This window comes from Sparus aurata, chromosome 11, assembly GCF_900880675.1.
Source record: "Sparus aurata chromosome 11, fSpaAur1.1, whole genome shotgun sequence".
Classification (NCBI taxonomy): domain Eukaryota; kingdom Metazoa; phylum Chordata; class Actinopteri; order Spariformes; family Sparidae; genus Sparus; species Sparus aurata.
In genome coordinates this window covers 13,894,584-13,919,043 of record NC_044197.1, presented here as the reverse complement: position 1 = coordinate 13,919,043, position 24,460 = coordinate 13,894,584, and the positions used below count along the sequence as shown (strand labels likewise).

The 24,460-nt window shown below is 44.5% G+C and overlaps 2 protein-coding genes across 6 annotated transcripts in view; one reads left to right on the top strand and one right to left on the bottom strand.

Annotated features, from left to right (window-relative positions):
- The window catches only part of tle2b (TLE family member 2, transcriptional corepressor b), an 83,216-nt gene extending 69,036 nt beyond the window's left edge, over positions 1-14,180 (top strand). For both annotated transcript variants that reach the window (XM_030432812.1, XM_030432813.1), the window contains exons 11-20: positions 1,920-2,087; positions 2,449-2,599; positions 3,232-3,401; positions 4,152-4,228; positions 4,982-5,231; positions 5,534-5,781; positions 6,302-6,449; positions 7,342-7,492; positions 7,654-7,730; positions 10,804-14,180. In XM_030432812.1, coding sequence (XP_030288672.1) covers positions 1,920-2,087; positions 2,449-2,599; positions 3,232-3,401; positions 4,152-4,228; positions 4,982-5,231; positions 5,534-5,781; positions 6,302-6,449; positions 7,342-7,492; positions 7,654-7,730; positions 10,804-10,911 — 1,548 coding nt within the window. In that variant the 3' untranslated portion in view covers positions 10,912-14,180. The remainder of the gene's footprint in view (positions 1-1,919; positions 2,088-2,448; positions 2,600-3,231; positions 3,402-4,151; positions 4,229-4,981; positions 5,232-5,533; positions 5,782-6,301; positions 6,450-7,341; positions 7,493-7,653; positions 7,731-10,803) is intronic.
- A 2,432-nt stretch (positions 14,181-16,612) lies between these two features.
- Positions 16,613-24,460, bottom strand: part of tle2a (TLE family member 2, transcriptional corepressor a) — a 46,952-nt gene continuing 39,104 nt past the window's right edge. For all 4 annotated transcript variants that reach the window (XM_030433631.1, XM_030433630.1, XM_030433632.1 and 1 more), the window contains exons 11-20: positions 23,730-23,891; positions 23,162-23,285; positions 22,151-22,347; positions 21,722-21,801; positions 20,935-21,184; positions 20,411-20,658; positions 18,554-18,701; positions 18,284-18,434; positions 18,023-18,099; positions 16,613-17,795 (exon numbers count right to left, since the gene is read on the bottom strand). In XM_030433631.1, the coding sequence (XP_030289491.1) occupies positions 17,688-17,795; positions 18,023-18,099; positions 18,284-18,434; positions 18,554-18,701; positions 20,411-20,658; positions 20,935-21,184; positions 21,722-21,801; positions 22,151-22,347; positions 23,162-23,285; positions 23,730-23,891 (1,545 nt within the window). In that variant the 3' untranslated portion in view covers positions 16,613-17,687. The remainder of the gene's footprint in view (positions 17,796-18,022; positions 18,100-18,283; positions 18,435-18,553; positions 18,702-20,410; positions 20,659-20,934; positions 21,185-21,721; positions 21,802-22,150; positions 22,348-23,161; positions 23,286-23,729; positions 23,892-24,460) is intronic.

Here is a 24,460-nt window from a genome sequence, read left to right as displayed (position 1 = left end):
ACACACACACACACACACATTCACAAATTCTTGGTCTACACTTCTCTCTCTCTGACCTCTTCAAGCCTCTGTTCTTCCATCTCTTCACTGTCTGTTTTCTTTCCCCTCTCTTTCACCTTGCTCCACCTTCCCCCCTTTTCTCCTCCTGTCTTTCATTAAATAAATGCAGTCTGGTTTGTGTAATATATGCAAAGCCGTTTGTGTCCCTGGAATATTTTAGTTCTTTAAATACTTCACGCAGTGTACCAAAATATGTTTTATCTGAGCTCTCTGTTTTTGATATAGCACACAAAAAGCAGAGCTGGTCTCTTGTGTGATTTAGAAACTGGTACAAAAGCAAGAAAGAAGAGAAATGTGACAAATGTGGGTAATGGCAGAAAAAGGGAGGGAATTTCTCTTGTGATTGGTCTGTGTGTGCGTGCGTGCGTGCGTGCGTGCGTGCGCATGTGTGTGCTTTAGAGGGAATGTATACGCATGTGTTTGAACTCACACGGAGCCACTGCGTACATGTGTGCATTTTCTTTATGCCCATGAGTGTGTCTATGTGTGTGGTTGTTTGAGTATATGATCGTGTGTGTGTGTCTGTGCGTGTGTGTGTGTGCGTACTAAGCACTAAAATGTCTGTGCTGATCACTGTGACCCAGTGAGAAGTGCTTACTCCAGCACTCTGCTCTGTTCTGGGGGAGGCAGCGCTGGCTCAACAGTGGCTCCAGTGATGAAAGCAGCTGTAACAGCAACATTATCTCCAGGTCCAAACACTACTGTACCAGCGACAGTGACAATCTCTACTGTTTCATGTAAATGTTCCCTGAGCCCTGAACTCCTTTACAAATCAGAACACAGACTGTGACAGGAGAGTTTATGCTGTATCCGTTAAGTGAGAATCTGCAGCATTTTATGTATTTGGTATTTTGAAACTATGCTGGCCCACAGAAGAGACGTGTTTTGCTGTAGAAACTGCAGTTTTTTGACTTACAGAAAATAAAAGACAAAGTAGAGGAAGAACGGGGAAGCTCCCGTGGTGGCTTGAAATATAAAAAAAATATATAGAAGTAGATAGTTAAAGAAAGGAGAAGAGCAAAAAAGAAAAAGGCAATAAGTGTGTACAAAATGTAAGGGGCATATTATTTCAGGTGAGACATTAAATATGGAACTGCAGTTGGAGGTGTTGTAGGGTGGTATCTCTAAAGTTGTATCACTCATCTGCACAGTGATTTATACATTTATCAGGAAGGATTGTTCAGTGGGAAGTTATCATGGTAACAAACATCTCACCTATTTGTTGCATTGATTGCGAGGCAGCATCATTCACACAGAAACTAAAAGATTCTTCCAGGAAATGGATTTCCGGGTTTGGGTAGGATGTGGTCAGTTCAACTGAAAACTTGCTTTCAAGTTCTTTTGGTTAAAAATATGGTGCAAGAATAAATATATGTAATGTGTGTGATATGTACATGTGTATAAAGAATAAATTAGGGTTAACAGGCTAGTTATAACCATGGTAACAACTACGCAGGGTAAGGCAAAATGTGGAAGGCTAAAGTCGGGTTCAGGACGTTCTTGGTTACTTCTCTTACTTCAGACAGAAAAATGTGGCTGCATGCTAGTCTGAACAGCATTACATACTATACACATAGATATACATATTTTATAGGCAGCAAAGTATATGGAGGAGAGTATAAAAACACTGTAGTAAAGCTCTTCAAAAATGTAAATTCAATGTAAATAAAATTATTTTGAAATGTTAATTTAAGGACAGGGATCGACAGGGAATGTCATCATGATGAAGTGCTGTCAAACGGACTTGAGGATAACTCTGAAAAATATAATAGTTGAAGCACTGTGACCCTCAGAGACTGAAGAGAGATGAGCACCAGTTTACACTTTCAATAAGTTTTTCCTTTCTCTTTGTCATTGAGGAGCCAAACTCTCCTGTGGGCAGCCCTCCTCACTCCCCCCACGGCAATGGGTTAGACCGAGCTCCGACCCTGAGGAAAGAGCTCCCGGGCTCCTCTAGCACAGGAGAGGCCCCTTCTACCCCAAACCCCCGCAGCCCCACCCCAGGGAAATCCAAGGACCCTGCACAGGTAAGATAGATAGACTGTTAGGAATTACTCTGTCTATTCACTTTGTACCCTAAGGTTGTCCATTCCTGTTCCATGTTACGCCATCATTTATGGTGTTTAACTATGGGAATAAAAGCACTTAAAAACTGCACAACCCATAACACTTGTACAGTTACTAATCCCTGTCCTGTTAAACTAAGTTGAGCAGCTACATGGATCACTAGCACAGATACCTGTGGCTGTAGGACTCAGACAAATTCTTCTATTATCATTAAGATCAGTCAAAAGCTGACACTTAGTCTAATAAACAAGAACTTAAAGGTCCCATGACAGATCAGCCATGTGTTTTATTTATTATATATCTCGTATGACTTCTCTACAGATGGATAAGTCCCAGTCACCATTGTCCAAGTCTGGTACCCCCTCCCCATCCCACCGTGAGGCCCTAACCCCTGGAGCACCAGGAGCCCCTGGTCCTAGCACCTCCTGCCTTCGTCTAGTCAGCAAAGCAGCATCCAGTGCAGACCCCCTCGGTGAGACTGTTAAACAAGCTTGAAAACAGATACTTTTGATATTCTAACTGTTATAAACATTTATTACGTTTTTGTGTAACCACTGACTCGAAAAGTTAATCAGCATGACATCACTTATTACTTGATGTTTATCTCTTGGACCAAAGAACTCCTTGAATTGGCTGTCATGACCCTGATGGGATTTGCACCCAGCCTACCTCTTCCCCTCATACCATGTCCTCTTGACCCTCTGTTTTTATTCCATTTCCTCATTTGTTTATGCAATGACATCACTATTGCCTTGTGAGTTATGGTTCTCTTGCCAAAATCTCATCCCTGAATAGAGCAAAGTAAAACACAACAAACAGGACTGACATTTTGAATATTTAAAGATTAACAAGTGAGATCCACCAACTGTATCTGTTACCATAGTGCTCTTGAGCAGGGCTCTTAACTGCTACCTGCTACTGCTGTGACCAACAGCGAAAACTATGGTTGTGCTTGACAGCTCCTTGGCCCAAAACTTAAAACTAATAAACTCTGATGAAAGAATTTACCTTCTTCTCAGCCTTTCTATGACGGAGCGTGTGTGTTGTTTCCCCTCTTTATTTCCATTCTTCAATCCGTCCCTCCTCTTCTCCTTCCCTCCCCAGCTCTCCGCAGTCCCATGTCTGTGCCCCCCGGTTCATACCCGGCTCATTTTGGCGTGGTGTCCCACGCAGGACTGAATGGGGAGCTTGCCAGCCCAGGAGGTTTCGGCGGGGCTCTGACTCTCTCCCCACAAATCAGCGCAGCAGCCAACGCCTACTCCCGGAGCCCCATGGTGAGTAAAGGCCAAATTATTCTTCCCTGTCAAGGTTTGATTTATAGTTGAGCATCAGATCTAACCCTCAGACTGTCATAGCACTGCTGAAATTTAGATGAATGTGTTCTGCATTATCAGGTAGTGTTGCACATTCATATCATACTCAAAGTTATGATCATCAGAAGCAGAAACTAAAACACAAAGCAGCCAAGCGGTCTAATTTACTGTCTCCTGGAGCCCATGTAGCAATGACATGTAGTTACATATTTGTTGATGTGCATGTGAGCTGTCACGGGACTGTTGTGTAATGTAGCCTCAGCACGTAGCTCCCACAAGACTTCCACATAATTCAGCCGTAAGGCAGGATGTTCACTGCAGTGCCCTGTTCACCACCCTGTCATCACACTGGGGAATGGCAGTATGCTCACAACATCACATATCAGTGTCAGCACACTCACACACTTCGGCACAGTTTTCACAGTGCAGACTTGTGTTATACTCTGATCGCCCCATTGTTTTAATTCTGCTTCATAGTAGAATGATTCTGTCTACATAGATTTGTTATTAGCCACATGAAATTTGTTCCTGTTATCTTTTTAAAAAAATAGATTCTGTTGAATTAATTTGCATAAGTTTTGTATTTACTTGCTACACTTTTTTAATGATTCTGCCTTCAGGCTGATAAACAGTTGCTGCTTTTTTTTTGTTTTGTTTTTGTTTTCTCTTGTCAAGCCATTAATTGCGTCTCCGCTCTTTTGTCCCCACCAGGTGGCGTATGACTCTCGGTCTCACCTGAGGGCCCCCGGGCTGTCCTCTTCTCTGCCTGGTTCCTCCGGTGGCAAACCGTGAGTTTGTGTTTCTGCAGGCATCCAGTATGGGGATGTAATTTGAAAACATATCATGCAGTGTCCTCTGTCTATAATACATTTTGGAATGAAACTGGGAGGTTATGTGTACTTGCAATATATTCCACTGTTAGACATTCAAATAGTTAGTTTTCTTTTTTATTAATAGTGATTAATAATAAATGAAATATGTAAAAATAGAGCAGTTTGGCCTTTCAGTGCTGCACATTGACCCTGAACACTGTAGATACTGTGGAAGTGTCACACAGTCCACACAGGCTCTGCTGACTGAGAATATTGTGTTGTTTTTGTCATTTGTTGCAGAGTAGCAATTCATTCTTGCGGTGCTAATTTGAAATCATAAAACAGCCTTGGCTTCCAACCGCTCCAGTATTGATCGGCCATTAGCAATGCCACACTGACTCTGCCCTGTAACACAATCTGCCATTATGCATTCCCGCCCACAGCTACAGTGGACTGAGTAATTGCCGGAGTTCGGGCAAATATCACTAGAGTTGCAAGGCCATTAGGGTGTCGTCAGATTTCACGACTTTGCGTTCTGACTTGTGTGTGGATGTATATTTACCTGTAGCTCCCCTGCTTCACTTGCTCATTGATTGGTTGATTCTGTCTTGTCTTCTTCAGTCCTTTAATTTCCTTTGCAGTTTCTGCTCTTCTAAACTCTTTATTTTTAGCTCTGGCTGTTCAGTTCTGAAATATTTCTGTTCTCTTCTCTCTCTCTCTCCTCCACAGTGCCTACTCGTTCCACGTGAGCGCAGATGGGCAGATGCAGCCGGTGCCCTTTCCTCCTGACGCCCTGCTGGGCCCAGGTATCCCACGACACGCCCGTCAGATTCACAGCCTGAACCACGGAGAGGTGGTGTGCGCCGTCACCATCAGCACCTCGACGCGCCACGTCTACACCGGAGGAAAGGGCTGCGTCAAGGTGTGGGACATCAGCCAGCCAGGAAGCAAGAGCCCCATGGCCCAGCTGGACTGTCTGGTGAGGCACAAGGAATGGTATCAAACAGGCAAACACACAAGTGTTAAAAATAGACATGGGTACATCGGGAAACATTCACATCAGGCAATGCAAAACAAACGTGTACATTTAGTATATTCACTGAGCTCATTTGTTTTTATTGCCTGTGTCATCTTTCCTCCCCAATTTCGCAAACTGACATCAAAATGTCCACATTAATTTCCTTAATATGCCCAATCACGTTACCATCTGTGCCATCAACACATTTTCCCCCGCATCCACGTCAAGTGTAAGCTAACTGTGTTTTCTTCTTGTCCAATCAGAACAGAGATAATTACATCCGCTCCTGTAAAATCCTCCCCGACGGGCGAACCTTGATTGTTGGCGGTGAGGCCAGCACGCTGTCGATCTGGGATTTGGCCACGCCCACCCCTCGCATCAAGGCGGAGCTGACGTCGTCTGCTCCCGCCTGCTACGCTCTGGCCATCTCCCCAGACAACAAGGTCTGCTTCTCCTGCTGCAGCGATGGCAACATCGTGGTCTGGGACCTTCACAACCAGACTCTGGTCAGGTAAGAGGAGAGGGGGAGGAGAGGACACTGGAAGGAGAAAAAGAAAAAAAAAGATTCCACAAATAGGTTATAGCCAGGGGAGAGCACAGAGGAGAGAGGGAGTGAAAGGCTGGAGGATGTGGAAATATTTCAGTAACTTCTTGAGGAGAGATGAGGGAAAGAGAGAAAAGGTGATAAAATATGTAAGAGGGAGGGAGGGAAAATCGCTGCAGTCTGGGATTTCCTCGGCTAAGGTAAAGGTGTGTTGGGGGAGGTGAACTAGCCTTAGGAGATATGGGTCAGATGAAGCATCCAAATTCTTACTTGGTAGGAGAAAGTGGAATTGAGGGAAATACTGTGGTAAGCAAAGGAGGAAGAGGAGAGACAGGAGAATTAGGTGTAGGTGGGGTGAAGGCAGTAGATGCTACAGGGAGGGAAGGATTCAAATATATTTGTTCTGACACCTCCAGGAGAAAAAAAGAAACAAAGAAACACACAGGATGCAGAGTCTGTAGAGTGTTTGTGCATCTCCTCTCCGCAGGCAGTTCCAGGGCCACACAGACGGGGCAAGCTGCATCGACATCTCCAACGACGGCACCAAACTGTGGACGGGAGGGCTGGACAACACTGTCCGCTGCTGGGACCTCCGGGAGGGACGGCAGCTCCAGCAACACGACTTCACCTCGCAGGTAAAATACACATGTGCACTCTCAGGTATACAGCTCAACACAAACACAAACTGCAGCAGGAACAGATTGCTTCCTTTTTCCAACCAACAGTCCAAAACCCATAAATGGCCAAAAGAAGCAGCAAATGCTCACGTTTAAGAAGCTAGAACCAACAAATGTTTGACATTTTGGCTTGAAAAGTGACTGAAACAATGGATCTATTCTCAAAACATTAGGAGGTTAATTTTCTTTTAAATGACTCGACCGATGATTGCAGCTCTATTATACGCACCTGCACCACACGTATCGTAAACAGTACGTACGTCTCACGCACATACAGGTACAGCACACTACAGGGTCGTCACAGTGCATCTACACAGAGCTCACCTCATAAGTTAACAAATCGACAAACACCAACGTGATTTCACCTCACAGGCGTCCTCTCAAACACACACTGCCCCTCTCGTTCACTCCTCACCGTCAGAACACAGCTACGGAGTTGACCACTGTTTCGATCCGGCGTGTAATGACTTTCGTCGCCACTTTCCCCCTCTTTCTCTCTTTCTCTTACCAATCTATTAACTCACTCTATATTAACCTCTATCCATTCTTTCATTTTTTTAAACTCTCCACCATCTTTTCTCCTTTTCGTTCTCAATCATCATCTTCATCTCGATATGCTTCGTTCCCTCATTCCTACTAAATTCCTTCATCTGTCCTCCTTACTTCCCTCCATTGTTCTCCTTCTCTCATCGACCTTATCTCCTTTCCTCCCTCATCCCCCATTCCCCATTTTTGTTTTCATTTCTGCGCCATTTATCTTCTGCTCTCCCCTCCTCTGTGTTCTCCCCCTCTCCGTTTTACTTCCACTCCTTCCTCTTTGATTTCTTTCCTCCCCCTCTTTGTCTCCCAGATCTTCTCCCTGGGCTACTGTCCGACAGGCGAGTGGCTGGCTGTGGGAATGGAGAGCAGTAACGTGGAAGTCCTGCACGTCTCCAAACCTGACAAGTACCAGCTGCACCTGCACGAGAGCTGCGTTCTCTCCCTCAAGTTCGCCTACTGCGGTATGGACACATGCGCACAACAACTTGGGCTGGTTTCAGCGCTTTTCACTGCTCACTACACACACATTGTTATGCAGTTAATAAACAGTCGGTGTGCCTCAAATCCCCCCCCTTTGTTCTTTTATTTAACACGCAGTACTCTGTTGTCTGTGTTATTTCAGGCAAGTGGTTTGTGAGCACAGGAAAAGACAATCTGTTGAATGCATGGAGGACACCATATGGAGCCAGTATTTTCCAGGTGAGAGATGAGCGCATCGTTTCTGAGGATGTTTATGCTCGCTGTATAAACATATTCGAGCCTGCGTATAAATATATGTGTGTGCATGTGTATCTGTATCTGGAGCTGCAGAGTCATCTGTTAGTCGCTGTGGATAGTGTTGTTGAAGCTATCTCTGCTTCCTGTTCTGGTACTGCGCACACACACACGTGCACACACAAACACACACTCACGCACACAGTGAGCCCCGGAGGCGAAAGAGAGAAAAAGATGAGGGAGTTCAGAGGGAGAAAGCGAACGATAAACATTTTTAAATTTTTTTTTATTCCAGGTTTGTTGATCCATAGTGACTTGCAGAGGTTTATCAGAGAGTGCAGGCTGCCAAACACGCACAAACAAACATACAAACTTGCAAAACACAAAACAAATGTAATAATTCCTCCGCGTTTACTCGCTCCGTTTGAGGTAATGTTGAAACATGAATATGCAGGGGTGCAATGTTTTTAGCTGAGCCAGTTCATCTGGGTGTGAATGAAACTAGTATGGTACATTTAAGGTGAGTGGTGTTTTTTGTGTGTGCCTGTGTGTCATGTTTCTGTAAGATACAGTGGGCAGCAGGTTTGGCGGCTCCTGTCTCTTTCCCTGTGGACTGAAAGGAGAATGTTGGCTATCTGCTTTGTTATCCAAATGCCAAACGTTTCCCCTGCCAAGCAGCTCCCTCCGTGTTATACAGAGCTGCTTTCTCTCTCTCATCTTCCTCCTCCCGGGCTTGTCACTGTCCTCTTCGGCCTCCTTCTCCTTTCTTGCTTTCGTTCTTTCCTTGTCTCTCTGTTTGTTGTTGTCCTTTTTTCTCCCTCTCTGTGCTTAATCATTTTTATCTTTGTCTCCTACTCTATCTGTAGCACTACCCTCACTTTTTTCTCTGTCCTTGTTTCTTGGTTTGCAGAAACTGTGTGTGTGTGTGTTTTTACAGCCAAAAGAGCTGATTTGTTGATTTTGTAATTTCACCCTCAGTTATGATGCAAATTTGAGGACATATGATTCAAGCTTTGCGTAAAGAACACAGAGTTGCCAAGTTCGTCTTTGTCTGCCTGCATCAGTTGTCAGGCTGCATCACCTCGCATCACAGGGCCAAATAACAGCTGACATTGTGTGGTTTTTTAGTTGTTTCTTTCCACAAAGTCAGGTTGGTTTTCCTTTTTGGTAATCTACAAGTTACCGAGACACTTGGTGCTCAGATGGTTCATGGTGTTTGTAATGCTCACGGGTGTTCATATAATCTGCAACAGTCAATCATCATTGCTCAACCAAAAGTGTCAAATCTTCTTCAGTTTGAGTCTCCGTCTCATGTGGTGGTAAACAAAGAATCTGTTGGAATGTTGGTTAGATAAAGTAACAATCAATTATGTAGCAAGTGAGCCATCATAGGCTTACTGAGTCGTAGATGGACGGCAAACATTCAAACAAAGAAGAATAAAGAGGTTTCTCTTTGGCACACATATGTGATACCAGAAGAGGTTTTTTCTCTGTTTTTTCTAAAATGTAAATATTGTTCTTTTAAGTTAGTGTAATTGGCGAAGAGGAGAAGCTCCCTGTGCAGATAGCAGTATGAACACAGTCTGTCTTCTTTAGATTTCTGTTTGTTGTAATTTAAATTGATGCTCTGCTGATGGTCCCCGGTAGTGTTTTGTTTGATTTAATGAAAAGAATCTAATATGTTCATAAAAATACAACATCACAGATTCATCAGGGGTGGAACAATGAGGTGCACTTATTCCTAGCGTTGTCCCTAACGTCAGTACAGTTGATTACGGCTGCAACTAATGATCATTTGAATTTTTTGATTTAATCTGTTGGCCAATTCCTCAAGTAATCAATTCATTGTTTGGTCCATAAATTGATGGAAAATAGCGAAAAATGTCCAACACTTTCTTTGCAAAGGCCAAGATGACATTTTGAAATGTCTTTGTTTTGTCCACAACCCAAAGAGATTCAGTTTACTGTCATAGAGGAGGGAAGAAACCAGAAAATATTCACCATTAAGAAGCTGGAATCAGATCATTTGAATATTTTATACTAAAAACTGACCAGAAAAGTTTAATTCAATAAAACAAATCGATTGATTGATTAATCGACTAATCCTTGCAGCTAAACAGTTCATCATTACAGAGACTTCAGAGACTTCTGAAGAAATGTTTTCTGAAGAACAAGAGAATAAACAATAGATAACATTTTAATCAGAACGCAATTAATATGGGAAGTATCACAGACACACAGAGAATCACTTAATAAACACTGTAACATGAGAGGATGTTAAGTCTCTGAGTATCAGGTCAAGTCTTCCTCCATGTCCCTTTGTTTTCATATCTCTTTGTCCCACTTCATCTCTGGCTCGTCCAAACTCACCGGTGGCTTCGTGACTGACAGCCCTGCTGTGCCCTATAGCAGGGAGGGAGGGAGGGAGGAGAGAGGAGGAGAGAGGAGGAGGGGTCGACGTGAGAGTTGTGGACGGAGCAAAAAGGAAAGCCTAAGAAGATGGAGTGGGAGGAGGTGGAGGAGGAGAGTCTGTGAAGAAAGGAAGGAAGATAAATGATGATAGAGCAGTTGGAGGCAGAGGGTGGAGGTGGACAGGGAGTAGAAAGAGCTTTAGATCATCTAAGCCAGGTGCCCAGGTCTGGCTCTCAGACACAGAGGAGAAGAAAGGGGAGGAAGGAGAGGATTGTACATTTTGCCGGTTCATGCAGACGAGCGAACCTGTGCTGCTTGTGACGCTTAAACCTGCAGTTAATGAGGCTGCATCTCTCCAGAGGGGGGAAAAAAAAAGGAGAGCGAGTGCAGCGTGTCTCACAGCGAAGCAGACGAGTGAGTCAGCATCCTGGAGCTGTGGAGAGTCTGTTTGGAAATAATTGCCGACTGTTTTTTGAAATGCAAATATGTCTTGTATGATGGAGTATTAAGTGATGAGTCATATCTTTTCTAACATCTTTCTCTTTGTGTTTGTGTCTCTCCATCTGTCTCCGTCCATCTATCATTACACCTCTCCCTCCGTCTCTCCCTCCTGGGTCTGTCTCTCGCCCCGCTCGCTCGCTCGCAGTCCAAGGAGTCCTCGTCCGTGCTGAGCTGCGACGTCTCCCCGGACGACAAGTACATAGTGACAGGCTCCGGGGACAAGAAGGCCACGGTGTACGAGGTGGTGTACTGAGGGCCGGGACGAGATGGGAAGAGACAGGACGGGGATTTTTTGGGGTGTTTCTTTTTTTCTTTTTTTGTTTCGCAGGATGGGGGCGGGCGACCAGTTGGCCTGCCAACCGCTCCTGATCCTCATTACATCAACAACAGCAGCACCCCCGTCTCAGTCCTCCTGACCCTAACCCCTAATACATCACCCCCCTCCCCCCTTTTTTGCTGTGATATAAGCTACTGTGGAGGCTCCCAAATGCCACCTCCCTCCTCCCCCCCTTCCACTCTCAGCCCAAGGATGAGGCATGATAGCAGCGAGAGCGAGAAAGGGAAGCAGCGAGATAAGAAGGACAAAGGAAAAGGGCGGTGGAGCATAAAGATAAAGTCAGGAAGCGAAAAGAGGGAAAGACAAGAAGGAGGAGAGAAAGCGAGAAGGAAGAGAAATGACAGGGAGGAAGAGGGGGAGGGGAAGGTGGAGGGTGGCAGGGTAATTAGGGCTGTTTCCTGATTAAGAGCTCAGTGGAAGGGAGGCCCCCAGAGGAGGCGCGGAGCGGCACTGTGGGAGCGCCAGCCAGGAGCACTGATACCACACAATCGATTCATTAGCCAGACAGTGGAAGCCTTAATGAGGCTGACGCCGCAGCTCGCTCTCCCCAGCGAGAGGTGTCAGGAGCTGGGGAACGATGACGCTCCGAGATGGAGGGGGCCGCTTCAGATATCCTCACACACTGACATGAAACGCAGACCCGCTCACAAACACGCAGCTACACACACAAGGCACACGTCATCAGGCGAGAGTACACACACACACACGGATACACCCCCTTGAGGTAATCCTATGAAGACAAAAACACACACACACAACACACAGAGCACCCAATTAAACATTCATCGCAGCGCTCCCCGTCTCACTGCTTAATATCTATTTTATTTTGGTCTGACAAAGGCAGCGTATAATGAGCAGCCAAGTCAATGGGATTCTCCCAGGGCCCACAGACACAAACAGAGAACATCAGCCGAGCTGTTCCCTCTAATTCCTCTGGATTGTTCTCCTGACACCGGGCGCTGCACTCACTCTCATTAAAGGCACTGTCAGCTAGATGAAGTAGCAGCACGCCAACTTCACTGTAAGGCAGACGAGGGCAAATTAACACCGACCGATTACGCCGCCATCAGCAGCCGACTAAGCAGCGACTTATCCGAATCCTTTCAAATTTTATGCAACCAGTTGCTGTTTTCATTTGCAAAGCAGATGAGATTACATGTTTATCGGAGTCATTATCTCCGTCTCTGCCTGCCTGCTGATGTGCTAGTGTTCTCTGGCTAAATCTTGTTCGGTAAGCTATTGATTGCTGTTAATTGAGATGCTAAACACCTTAAAGGAAAAGTTTGACGTTTTGGGAAAAAAAACTCTTATCAGCCCTCTTGTTGATGCTTAGATTAGAAGATTGATTCCAGTCTGTCGTTTGTAGGTTGAGTATGAAGCTACCAGCAGCCGCATGCTTACCCAGCTCAACATAAAGTCTGAAAGGAAGCAAACGGTAACTAAATCAACCTACCGGCACAGTGAAAGTTTACCAGTTAGTTAGTTATATCTTGTTCGTTTATTCTACTCGATCTACCTATAGACAACTCAGTTAGGTTTAGACCCCAAAACTACACAGTTAGGTTTAGGACCCAAAACTACTCGATTAGGTTTAGACCTTAAACTAATTGGTTAGGTTCAGACCCTGAAATACTCGGTTAGGTTTAGGAAAAGATAATGGTTTTAGTTACAATAAGTTCCGTAAGCCAATTGAATTTAGCAAAAAGGTCTTTTACTGGAACCATTATTTTTCTGGCTGGGAGCTTTCCTTCATTTCCAGTCTTTATGCTAAGCTAAACTTACCGGCAGCTGGCTGTCGCTCTCTTTACTCCACCAAGGTAAGAGTGGAAACCTCCTTCTCATCTAACTTTCTGCAGAACGCGAATAAGCTTTCCAGATTTTTTTCCAAAATGTCAAACCCTTTTCCTTCAAACCAGATTCCTACTTTTCGGCCCCTCCTTGTATCATATCCCAAACCAGCAGGCAAACTGTGTATCAGAGCGCTCTGCTTCTATAGAACATGCGTCACCGATGTGTAGACTTAAAAAAAAAGGCACATTTCAAGCTTTTCTTTTATTACTCATTTATTTCAGTATTTTCTATGAATAGTGATTGCTCGTCTTATGTACTGATATGTTTATGTATTGGCGGTTTGCCCATGACTGCGTTTCGGGTTCGGGGGCAGCAAACAGAGAGGGAAGCACTTACACATGGTGACGTATACAAAATCAAGTGGAGCACAGACGGGGGATTATATTTTTGTTTGTTTAACTTTTTTTTAAATTTCAAAACTGTATGTTTTTTTTTTTATCCTTGGTGATGGTGACAGGCAGAGGGCGTCCAACATCAGCACTCCCATGTAAAGAAAAAGAAATCCTCTGTCTTCTGTTTGTTGTTTTTGTTTTTTATTCCCTTCATTTCAACTGTGCTAGTCAATGTGCTATAGTCTGTTTTCAGTCCTTTATCGTGCAACTGAGCTATGTCTCTGCTGAGTGTGTGGTCAGTGTACAGCGGGCGCCGGCTGCGACGTGACGATACAGATTAAGCCATCGGAGAGGTCCCACTTTTTTCTGCATGCAAACACTCCACTCGTGCTGATAGAACAAGACAAATCATTCTACGGTGTAACAGCTGCAGTGTGACAGAGGGATGAATTTTACTTTACAGTATGCAAATTAGCTCCAGTTGTATAAACTTTTAGCAAGATGTGTCATGTTGGTCACTGCAGCGCTAGTGCAGCACAGAAGAATCATGAGGGACTCCGACAATGGCTACTGTACCAGTGAGGAGTCAGAGATCATCTGTACAGTTCAATGCCTTCGCCTGCCTCTTTCCCTTTCTGCCAGTCAGCCACAGGCAGACCTGAATAAGCTTGTATACTACTCAGAGCGATGCTGTATAATGGCTATGCATTCGATGGTATAGTGTGAATATTTGGGACATTGTATTTGATACTCTTCTTCAACTGTCAGTAGCGTCTCTCCCCCCCCTCTGCCTGTGCTTTCTCTGTTCCAACACTATAAAAAGTTTGCATTTCTGTTTTACAAGCCCATGTTTGGTTTCTCTTTTAAAAAGCCAAGGAACCTTCCTTTTTTTTTCTTTTTTTTTTTAAATGCACCGTGTCTTATTCCCTCCTGATGCATTTCCAATGTGCTGTACATGAAATACTATGTGTGAAAAATAAACCAAACTTGTGTTCATCCTTTCAGGTGTCTGCCGCGTGGATCTGTTTTAAACGCCCATATTTCTTCCTCAACACCCTTCATCCGCTCCCAACGAGGAAATGAAAATTCGTATTTTCCCTCTTAGCTGTAGTGATATTTATCCATGTAGATTATTGTGGTTGGAGGTGCATAGTATCGCAGATATCGGCTGTAGAGATGTCGGTCTTCTCTTCAGTATAATGGATCAACGTGGTAGTCGGCTTGTTTTCACCGCGCAAGGAAAAAAAAGAACTCAACATCTCTTTCTAGAAATTATGCACGTGTGCTAGCCTCATGGACGAGATGCTAGCACTTGATGTAAACATTAATGGCTGGATCTGTGACCTATTGCCCTAGTCACGCTTTGAAAACTATTCAAAGAAGTGTTTTGGTTTTAGTTTCTGTCTCCTTTGCTAAAATGTATGGAAACATATTTTTTGGGCAAAGCCTGTCTACTTTTGCAACCATCTATGTATAATTAATGGAAGGAGCAGTGGGACTTTGACCTTCGGGAAGAAAGGTCTTCTAAAAACTGCTAGAAAAAACACTAGCAATGCATTCCGGTGTGATTGGCCACTTAGGTAGCTCAGTGGTGATGTGTGCTTCCTTCTGTGCAGTGATTTTGGTGGCAACTCTGGTTTAGTAGAGAGAAAACAGTCCCTGCATGAGTCGGTGGATTAGCCAGGTCAGTAACTAGGTCATGATTTTTGGAAAGAGACTTTGCTGTCGCACATTTCCAATGCATTCTTTGGCTCTTTGAGCACCACGAGCCGATTGCGATCTAGTTCCATTTATATTCAAGAGAATGCAAACATCTCCAACACACCAAAGATTGGATAGTACTAAAAGAGGCAAAATGTGCATTTCCGATCTAGGGACAAACTGTTCCTTTAATTGCTTGGTTTCGAGCTGACCAGCTGGATTACGCTTCCTGCAGTGTGACCAGGGTTGAAGGTCTTCTCGCCTCTTTACAGAAGTTGGAGAACATCAAATGAAGCCGAGATACTGGAGCTCATTTAAATACATCTCCATATGAGTGGAATTTTTAAAAGACGCCGACATGGTGGGCCTAAATTTAAAATACGTAAAAAAAAAAAAAAAAAATGTAAAAAAACGCCACACATCTTCAAAGGCTGTGCTGTTTAATTGGCAGCTGAGATTCTCATTTAAGTTTGCATTTTGAAACCTGCTGCATGGGAGATTGTGGAGGATCTCGATGCAGCAGATGAACAAACTCCGGCGATGTGATCCTGCTAGAATATCGGCTACAGCAGGATCGCAGAGCAGCCAGAGAGACCTGTCTTTATTCACTCATTTGTGCTTTTTTTCTTCTCTCTCTACTGCTCACACTAGACGGCATGTGTATGAAAGCACCAGTGGCCTTGAGGCTGTTCAGCGCGTTGATCATGAGTATTGACAGCAGGACTGTGCATTTTTAAAAGAGGTCAAGGGAAGAACAACTCAAAAGAAATGAAGCTAAGTGGTTTATCAGCCACGCGTACGCCAATAATCCTTCACTCTGTGCTGCAGATTAATGCTTTACTCTCATTTTTTCCTGTTAGCTTCCCTCATGGTTAAGGCTTTTTGTCTCAGCTGGACCCTCACAACCCAACACACACACACACACACACACTTTGGTCATTATTGCTGTAATAATCCATTCCACAGCCGACTGTACAGCAGATCACCTTTGTCTCGCCACACTACGAGCCAGCTCAGCACAAAAGCATCACTGCACAACCCTGCCACATTTTACAGCGTCACAGAATTCTAACCTGCTCATGCTGCAGGTTTTTGATCTCAAGACACTTTCTTGTTTGTGTGTGCGCGAGGATGCAGACGTTGACTAGAGGAAGAAGCGTTGTGCTCGTCTTCCCCCCTCAGTGAAAGAGAAATGTTTCCATCACAGCAGAGCGGGCAGAGTTGCATCCTTCCTTTAAAAAAAAAAAAAAAAAAACGAAAATATTTCTAAGACGATTTCTGGCACCTCCCAGTGAGCACACACACTATTCTGGCTGTTGTGGTTTAAACAAATATTCAACAAATGCTTCTTTTGATTTGCTTCTCTTCCCCCGCTTCTTCTTCAGTTTTAAAACATCCAAGTCAAACCTGGCAAGAACCTGATTTGGTTCTGTGGTTGAAAAACACCTTTTAAAACAGCCAGTAATGTGACCACACACACACACACACACACACACACACACACACACACACACACACACACACACACACACACACACACACACACACACACACACACACACACACACACACACACACACACACACACACACACACACACACACACACACACACACACACACACCAGTCTGTTTTTCTGGGAGTGAAGCTGCTCATGAAAAAACAATAACACACATACACGATAAACTGCAGATCAGACAAAAACTCATCAGGTTTCTAAGTGACAGATACTATTCTCGTTTGCCTTTAGAGAACTTTATTTACATGTCCATATATAGCAAGGTTGAAGGTTCATTATGCAGTTGTGAAAATACCTGTCTGCCTATATGTGCCCTAACAAATACAATAGAAAAAAAACATTTAATGTTGAGCGTTAAGGATGACAATGATGTAGCAGAGGCTGCGTCCCCAGGCCCCGGGGAGTCCCTCCTGTGGGCTGTTTGACTTCAGTGTTCTGTCCTCTGTGTTGTGGTTTCCAGGCTGGTTTCCTCACAAACATCTCCAGAATAAGTCTGTCTCTGTTCTTTTATAAAGAAAAACAAATCAAATAAAAAGGAACAAAGATGCTGGAGAGAAACCGAGCCCTGTTCTGTTATGTCTGTACTGGAGATGATACAATCATGTTGCTGCTGAAACTTAACCTGGAGAAAGAAAATAGCTGGAACTTCACAGCACGCCATCCCGCCATCTGCTGCGCATCTGCTGCCCCGAGGAGCAGCCACGTGCTGCCGACTCAGCCGGACCGGACCGGGCCGATCTGGGCCAAGCTGACCCAGGCTGGGACCTTTTAACACAACACAGAATATGGACCGTATTTTTCCATCAAGAGTTTCCAGCCCTCCCCCCGAAACCTTCCCAATCTCTCAAGTCGTCCTCCACTTGATGTGGTCCAACTGTTTGCGAAAAATTCAAAGGCTAAAAAAATAATTTTTTTTTTTTTCTTTTTTGCTAATTTCTTGTTCACTACAGAGGTTTTATTTTGTTAAAAAAAGGGGAAAAAAAGGAACAAAAACAAAAGTTCTTTGGAGGAATCCACATTTGCGCAGCTCTAACCTAACCAGCGTTCTCAGAGCGTTTAAAACAGTTTGTTTTTTTTCCAGAGATGTGACTTTGTGCCCCCTTGCTTCCCTTCACTCCCTCTCAATTCTTTCACAGACGTAAACAAAACAACAAAGTAGGAGTTGAGTGTCTCTTGTTTTCCATGCCACCGATGCTCTGTACAGTCACTGGTGCAGGAGGGAGCCTCGGCCCCGCCCCCTGATTATTAGTTGTTTTTTTGTTTTTTGTTTTTTTTTAGCCAATCACAGTTCAGTAAATGACTTCGTAGACTGTGGCTTTCTTGTCTCCGGAGCCGGTGACGATGAACTGGTCATCGGGGGAGATATCACAGCTGAGAACCGACGAAGACTCCTTTGACTGAACGGGGAGACAGAGAGGAAGACATGTTGGCTACAGACACTTAATAGATCATTTTTTTGTATAAACAAAATGTGGAAATTCACATGCCGATGTACTTGTATCTTAAAATAACCCACTAATATTCAAACACAATGATGGAAAAAGCCCATCTCCATTTTTTAGTTATTTCCTCACCAGAAACAAAAGGAGAACAATGTGTTTTAAAATCAGTGTGTTTGGCCTACCTGGAATATGCTGGATCCATAGGGTGTCCGCCACGCATTCAGGAGGTTATCTTTGCCTGTGCTCACGAACCATTTACCTACAGGAGGCAACACACAGAGCCGTCAACAGATAAAGCCTCCAGGGAGGTGAGATATAGAGAAGCCTGAGAGGAGGCACCGCTTTTGTAAAGAACAGGAAGAAACTGTTCCTGTATAATGAGAGAAGCAGGAGATTTGTTCTGCTTCCCCAGTGTGTGTGTGTGTGTGTGTGTGTGTACGTACCACAGTAGGCGAACTTGAGGGAGAGAACGCAGCTCTCGTGCAGGTGCAGCTGGTACTTGTCAGGTTTGGAGACGTGCAGGACTTCCACGTTACTGCTCTCCATTCCCACAGCCAGCCACTCGCCTGTCGGACAGTAGCCCAGGGAGAAGATCTGGGAGACAAAGAGGGGGAGGAGAGAAAGAAACGAGGGGTTCAGAGTGAAGAACCGTTAATGATCATCAGCAGCCTGTTAGCACATTAACGCCTTTTAGTCTGCGTGTGTTTTCTTACCTGCGAGGTGAAGTCGTGTTGCTGGAGCTGCCGTCCCTCCCGGAGGTCCCAGCAGCGGACAGTGTTGTCCAGCCCTCCCGTCCACAGTTTGGTGCCGTCGTTGGAGATGTCGATGCAGCTCGCCCCGTCTGTGTGGCCCTGGAACTGCCTGCGGAGAGGAGATGCACAAGAGCTCAACCTCCTCACTCTAAAAATACCTGACATACTGTTGTTGATGCATCGAACTGAAACACGTCCTCTCCAATTTTTGCTCAAGTTTCTTATTTTCTGCGTGAAAGTCTCAGCAAAAAAGTCCAAGCACATTAAAAACGGTGACTTAAAAATACAGATTTCCTATTCAATCTTTGTCTCCCTGTTGAGCATTCAGAAGCAGAAATGAGTTTAAGGAGCACCTTTCAAGAGCAGACCCTACAGTAAAAGACGAGAGTGAATAAAAGAGACATAAAAAGGAAAACATGAATAAAACACAATCTCAAACTGCCTTTTCAATATAAATAAATATTTAACAATAGTGTGTAAAATAACACGTTAATGTAGTTTTAAGCAGATACATGACTCTTACTATTGGGACCCATAAATTGTGGCTGCTGTATAAACAGATAATGAGTTACAATATTGTACAACACAACTGTAATAATATAAATACATGTCTTTATAGGAGAGGTTAAAGATGCCCTGTGTAGTCTTGGGAAAGAAGTTTTAATGTTAAGATTTATTCTTGCCTGAATAGTTTCAAACAGTGTTCTAGGGAGCTTGTTTCACTCTGAGGAAAGCTCGTTAACTCGGTTATGGAAAGACGTTCATCCGATAAAATAATTCTGAGTTTGTAATTATTACCTTCCCCATTTAGGAAATATTACCTTTATGTGTTTGAACTTCTTTCGTTTTCCAAACCTACATAGTGCAGCTTTAAGAGAAGATACAACTTCAAACGACTACATTTTATTTTTATAGTTACTTGATAAAAATGGGACTTAAAGTGTCACCATGTATGTTTTAGCACCAGCAGCACCACATACCTCAATATTTATAGTTGAAGCTTATTTGCAGTGTGTGGACACACATACCTACATGTGTGTATTAGCTGGTCAAGCACTGAATTCTCAGCTGGGTTTATTATCTGAACAATATATTGCAACACAACTGATGTGATGCTTTTAAAAGACACCCGTTATGCTTTTGCACCCTTTTTTTCTTCTTCAGTGTGTTATAAAGGTTCTTATACATTTAAAAGGTCTTGAAAGTTGAAAAGTCCACACTAACAGCAGCTCCTCTCTCCTACAGAAATCACAGCTCCTAAAATGCCCCTTCAATAGTCCCGCATTTAATTCTATAACTTTGTGACAACACACTACGTCACCATGTGACACATTTGCATAATTAATGCCTATATTCACAATAAAGGTGAAGCTAACTACAACACAGGAAGCGGTATTGGCTCAGGTGTGTGTGAGCTGACTAGCATGTCAATCTATTCTAGTAGTAATGCAAAGTAAAATTATGAACCTGAAAGTGAGCACAATATATCTCCTTTAAAAAAAAGAGACTGCCAGAAATATCAGCTGCATCGTCCTTCCCTAAAGTCGTCCTCTTTTATGTTCATCCTCCACCGTTTGCTTTTCCTTCTCTCTACTTGATGACCGACAGTGGAGATTATCAAAATTGCACTGTTCTTTCCGTCTCCCTGTGCAGCCATCTCTCTCTTCTCATTGACTACTCTATAATTTGTCCTTTTTCACTTTCTTCTCTTACTCGTCTCCTCCTGTCTTTTCATTTGAACATATTCCGTCTATTTTCCCTGAATCCATCAACTAAAACACGTCAACGCGAGGCAGTCTCCTGCCGCTCTCCTCTTACCTGACCAGAGTCTGGTTGTGAAGGTCCCAGACCACGATGTTGCCGTCGCTGCAGCAGGAGAAGCAGACCTTGTTGTCTGGGGAGATGGCCAGAGCGTAGCAGGCGGGAGCGGACGACGTCAGCTCCGCCTTGATGCGAGGGGTGGGCGTGGCCAAATCCCAGATCGACAGCGTGCTGGCCTCACCGCCAACAATCAAGGTTCGCCCGTCGGAGAGCAGCTTGCAGGAGCGAATGTAGTTGTCCCTGTTCTGATATGGCACAATAAAAACAACAAATACAAGCATTTATATACAGTAATATATGTTGTAGTGCTCTGTAATTGATTACAGGATGCAAAGTTAAGCGTGCTGCTACAGCAGGAAATAAAGATGCTGGAGGAGTTGGCTTTAGTGCAGCAACGCAAAGGTGATTCATCATCCAAAGTGTGTTTTTATGTGCAGAAAAACAAGAGCATCACTTGGTAGTAAAGCACAACAAACTTTAAATACGGGTCTACAAACATCCATCTAAATGCTGTGCCTCACCAGACAGTCCAGCTGGGCCATGGGGCTCTTGCTTCCTGGCTGGCTGATGTCCCACACCTTGACGCAGCCCTTTCCTCCGGTGTAGACGTGGCGCGTTGAGGTGCTGATGGTGACAGCGCACACCACCTCTCCGTGGTTTAGGGTGTGAATCTGACGGGCGTGTCGTGGGATACCTGGGCCCAGCAGGGCGTCAGGAGGAAAGGGCACTGGCTGCATCTGCCCATCTGCGCTCACGTGGAACGAGTAGGCACTGGGGAGAAGAGAAATGGATGAATGAATGAGCTCGTAGCAGGAGAGGAGAGAGGGCAAACAACATTAAATGTGCTTGTCAAAGAGACACTTTCATGTTATTATCCTTTGTTGTTCTTCGTAGTTCAGAGTCCTTTTTATAAACAAAAGACCAAGAAATAAAATATCTACTTCAACTTGTGATTTCTGCCTTCCAAAAAACACCTAATTTAACTGCTCGAGTCTTCTGAAGCTGCTCACTGATGTCGCGAAAAATACCCCAAAAAACATAACGTAAGGCAGAGCCAAGGAATGGAAGTCTAATTTTTCAGGTGCCTTGAGGGGGAATACTTTCGTAAATATTTTCTGATAGCTGAACACAGACTATTGACTTAATCAATGTTGCTTCGGTGCAAAGTTTATTCTATTTTTTCCCCTGCAACATCTGTCATAGTTTATGTTTTATTCTATGGTTGTAATTGAAATGTGAGAAAGACCTCAGAGCAGTTAATAGTGAACAGGTGAAGATTTCAGTGATAACAAAAAAGAGGAAACGCACGGTTTTCCGGAGGCAGCCGACTGCAGGCTGGCAGGCAGCCCAGGGACCCTCATATGTGGGTGTGGAGACTCATAGCCCACCTGAAGAGAAACAGGAGAGGAGAGGAGGTAAGAGGAGAGGAGGGGAGAGGAGAGGAGGAAAGAGGAGAGGAGGGGAGAGGAGGAGGTTCACTCATAAGAACAGATAATACAGAGACAATATCAGATAAAGGATCCGAATAAAATGAGATCATATAAAAACAAATAGATTCTTCAAGAGTCAAGGTCATAGATTGTTACGATTAACGACAGTGCAGCTGCTCTCCCTCTCACATATTTTCCGTATATACTCCATCTCTCCTCTTGCCCTCTCTGACGAGGTTACGTGCTGACGTATTACACATGACAGTGACACTGGAAAGACAGATTATATTCCGAGCGGCTGGCTCACCACAGGGGACCGTCCGTAGCCTGCGGCAGCTGCCGCCGCTGCAGCTGCAGCCCCGTTCATCTGGGGGGAGACCAAGTGGAGGCCGGCGCCATAGCCCGCCGCCCCGGGTAGGTCCCCGTTCACCCCTGGAGGGGGAAGGCCAAAAGCCCCTGGGGGGTAGGCTCCCTGCACCGCCAGGGGATTTCTTAGACCCAGAGCTGGAGGAACAGATGAGACAGAACTCATTTATTTTAAAAGAAGAAATTATTAATTTAAACTCGAGAGAGTTTCATCTTTTCGTTTTAGCATAGAACAGAATCTGCTCCACATTCTATTAAGGTGACTCCCTCTGCAGAGCCTCTCAGCGTGAGAGACAGATGTGACTGACAGGCTGTGAACAAGCTGCCGCCTGCCATACAAAAGGCAGGACATCACACACACTGCAGCACTGGACCACTACTGACCCCTGCTGGCCATCGCACCATCCTGCAGCAAGACAGTGTGTGGCTGTGTGTGTGTGTGTGTTCCCGTAATCATCCTCTACATACTCTTACTATGCATGTAGCTGCATCTACGAGCATATGCATACATAATGTGTATGTCCATGTGTGTGAGTGCGTGTACGTGTGAAAGCAGAGCGTAGGATAACAGGTGATGCGAGGAAAAAGAAAAAAAAAGAAAAGAAAGATACACTGGAATAGATGGAGGCTCATTATGAAGCAGCTCACAGTCACAGTCCATCACCTCTCCTAATCTTTCCATTTAAAAAGTGAGGGGCGCTGAATATTTTTGCCCACAGCTGCTTATTAAGTCCAGATGGTGGTGGGGAGCTGGCTGATACCCATACCAACTACTGCGGCCCGATGTTTATAGAATTGCTACATATAACAAAAGCGGGTACAGGCTTAAAACATGTCTGTGTAAAGGGATGGAGAGGTTTGTCGTTTGGTCTCCTGAGCAACGTGGAAATATTCTTTCCTTAGACAATGAAAGTACAGACGATGTGTGCTTTGGGTGTTGGGATGTCCTTACCGAGGTCAACACCAGGCTTGCCAGGGACAGGTCTGAACTGTGGAGGTCCGCTGGGTCCCGGAGTGTTGGACTCTTGAGACATGGGGGTCCCTGGCTTCATACCCGGAGTGCTGGACTTCTCCCTCTGAAAGGGCGGAGAGGTGTTAAAAAAAAAAGAAAGACGGAAAAGAAATAAACAAGAATGAAAGGGAAATAAACACGCTGCCTTTAGACTTCGATATTTGGAGGGAAAAACAATTTATAAGTGAAAGATGGAGCCAGCAAGAAGAAGAAAAATGTAAAAGGAGACGAAAAAGCAGACAGAAAAAAAGAGGATGACAGGATGACTGAGGGCAGACGGGACCTGACGAGCTCTGTGGGATGTCAGCAGCCCAGACTGACTGTGTGGGATGTTGAATATACAGCATAATAACTCCGAGACGAACTATTGACCTGAACAAAGCAGCAAGAATACAGCATGTGCTGACAGCGTGGAAACACTGATGTCCAATACTGCAAAAACCATTCAAATATTTGTCTTTATGTCTCTGTGTGGTCCACGTGAGCTCATACAGATGTGTGCGTCTACCTGCGGAGGCTCTTTGCCACGAGACGGGGAGGCAGCGCTGCTGGAGGAGGCCAGGGAGGTGGGGCTGGCCTGTGGGGGGCCCTCCTTACGGGATGGGGGCATCTTGTCCAGGCCGTTTTCCCTGGACGAGTAGGACTGCACGCTGCGGGGGGACGATGGGTCCTGGATTCAAAACACATAAAACTTTATTAGGAGACCGTAAGAAGTTATGGTGATGTGTTAAAGCATTCTACAGTGTTTGAAGGACACAGAACAGCTGGAAATCAATCAACGGCTCACGTTGTTTACCTCTTTTCTTAGCCATGCTGATTTTTTGCTGAAGTCATATGAATACTGAAGCCAGTTTTGTTTGCTAGTATTCCGCATATTTAAACTCTGCATTAAGGAATCACTTCTAATGTGTTTCCACTCGAAGTAAATACAGCCAAATCTTTGTATGAAGTTAATTTGAGATGTCTGCATTCCTGCTCGAAAGCAACAAAATGTGACTTCCTAAACAAACAAACAAATATAGTTGATCGTTAAATCTCATCTCGATTGTTAAATACTGATGCTATGGGTTGGCGGCTTTGATCGGAAAGCCCATCTTTCTACAGGAAGTTTTTTTGTTCCCTTAATTAAACCGATTGCCTTTTTTTTTGTCCAAAACAAGCTTTTCCAAGGCAGCCATACCTGCGGTGAGGAGTCTCTGTGTGATCAGGGCCTAACTCAGTCTGACAAAGCCTCACATC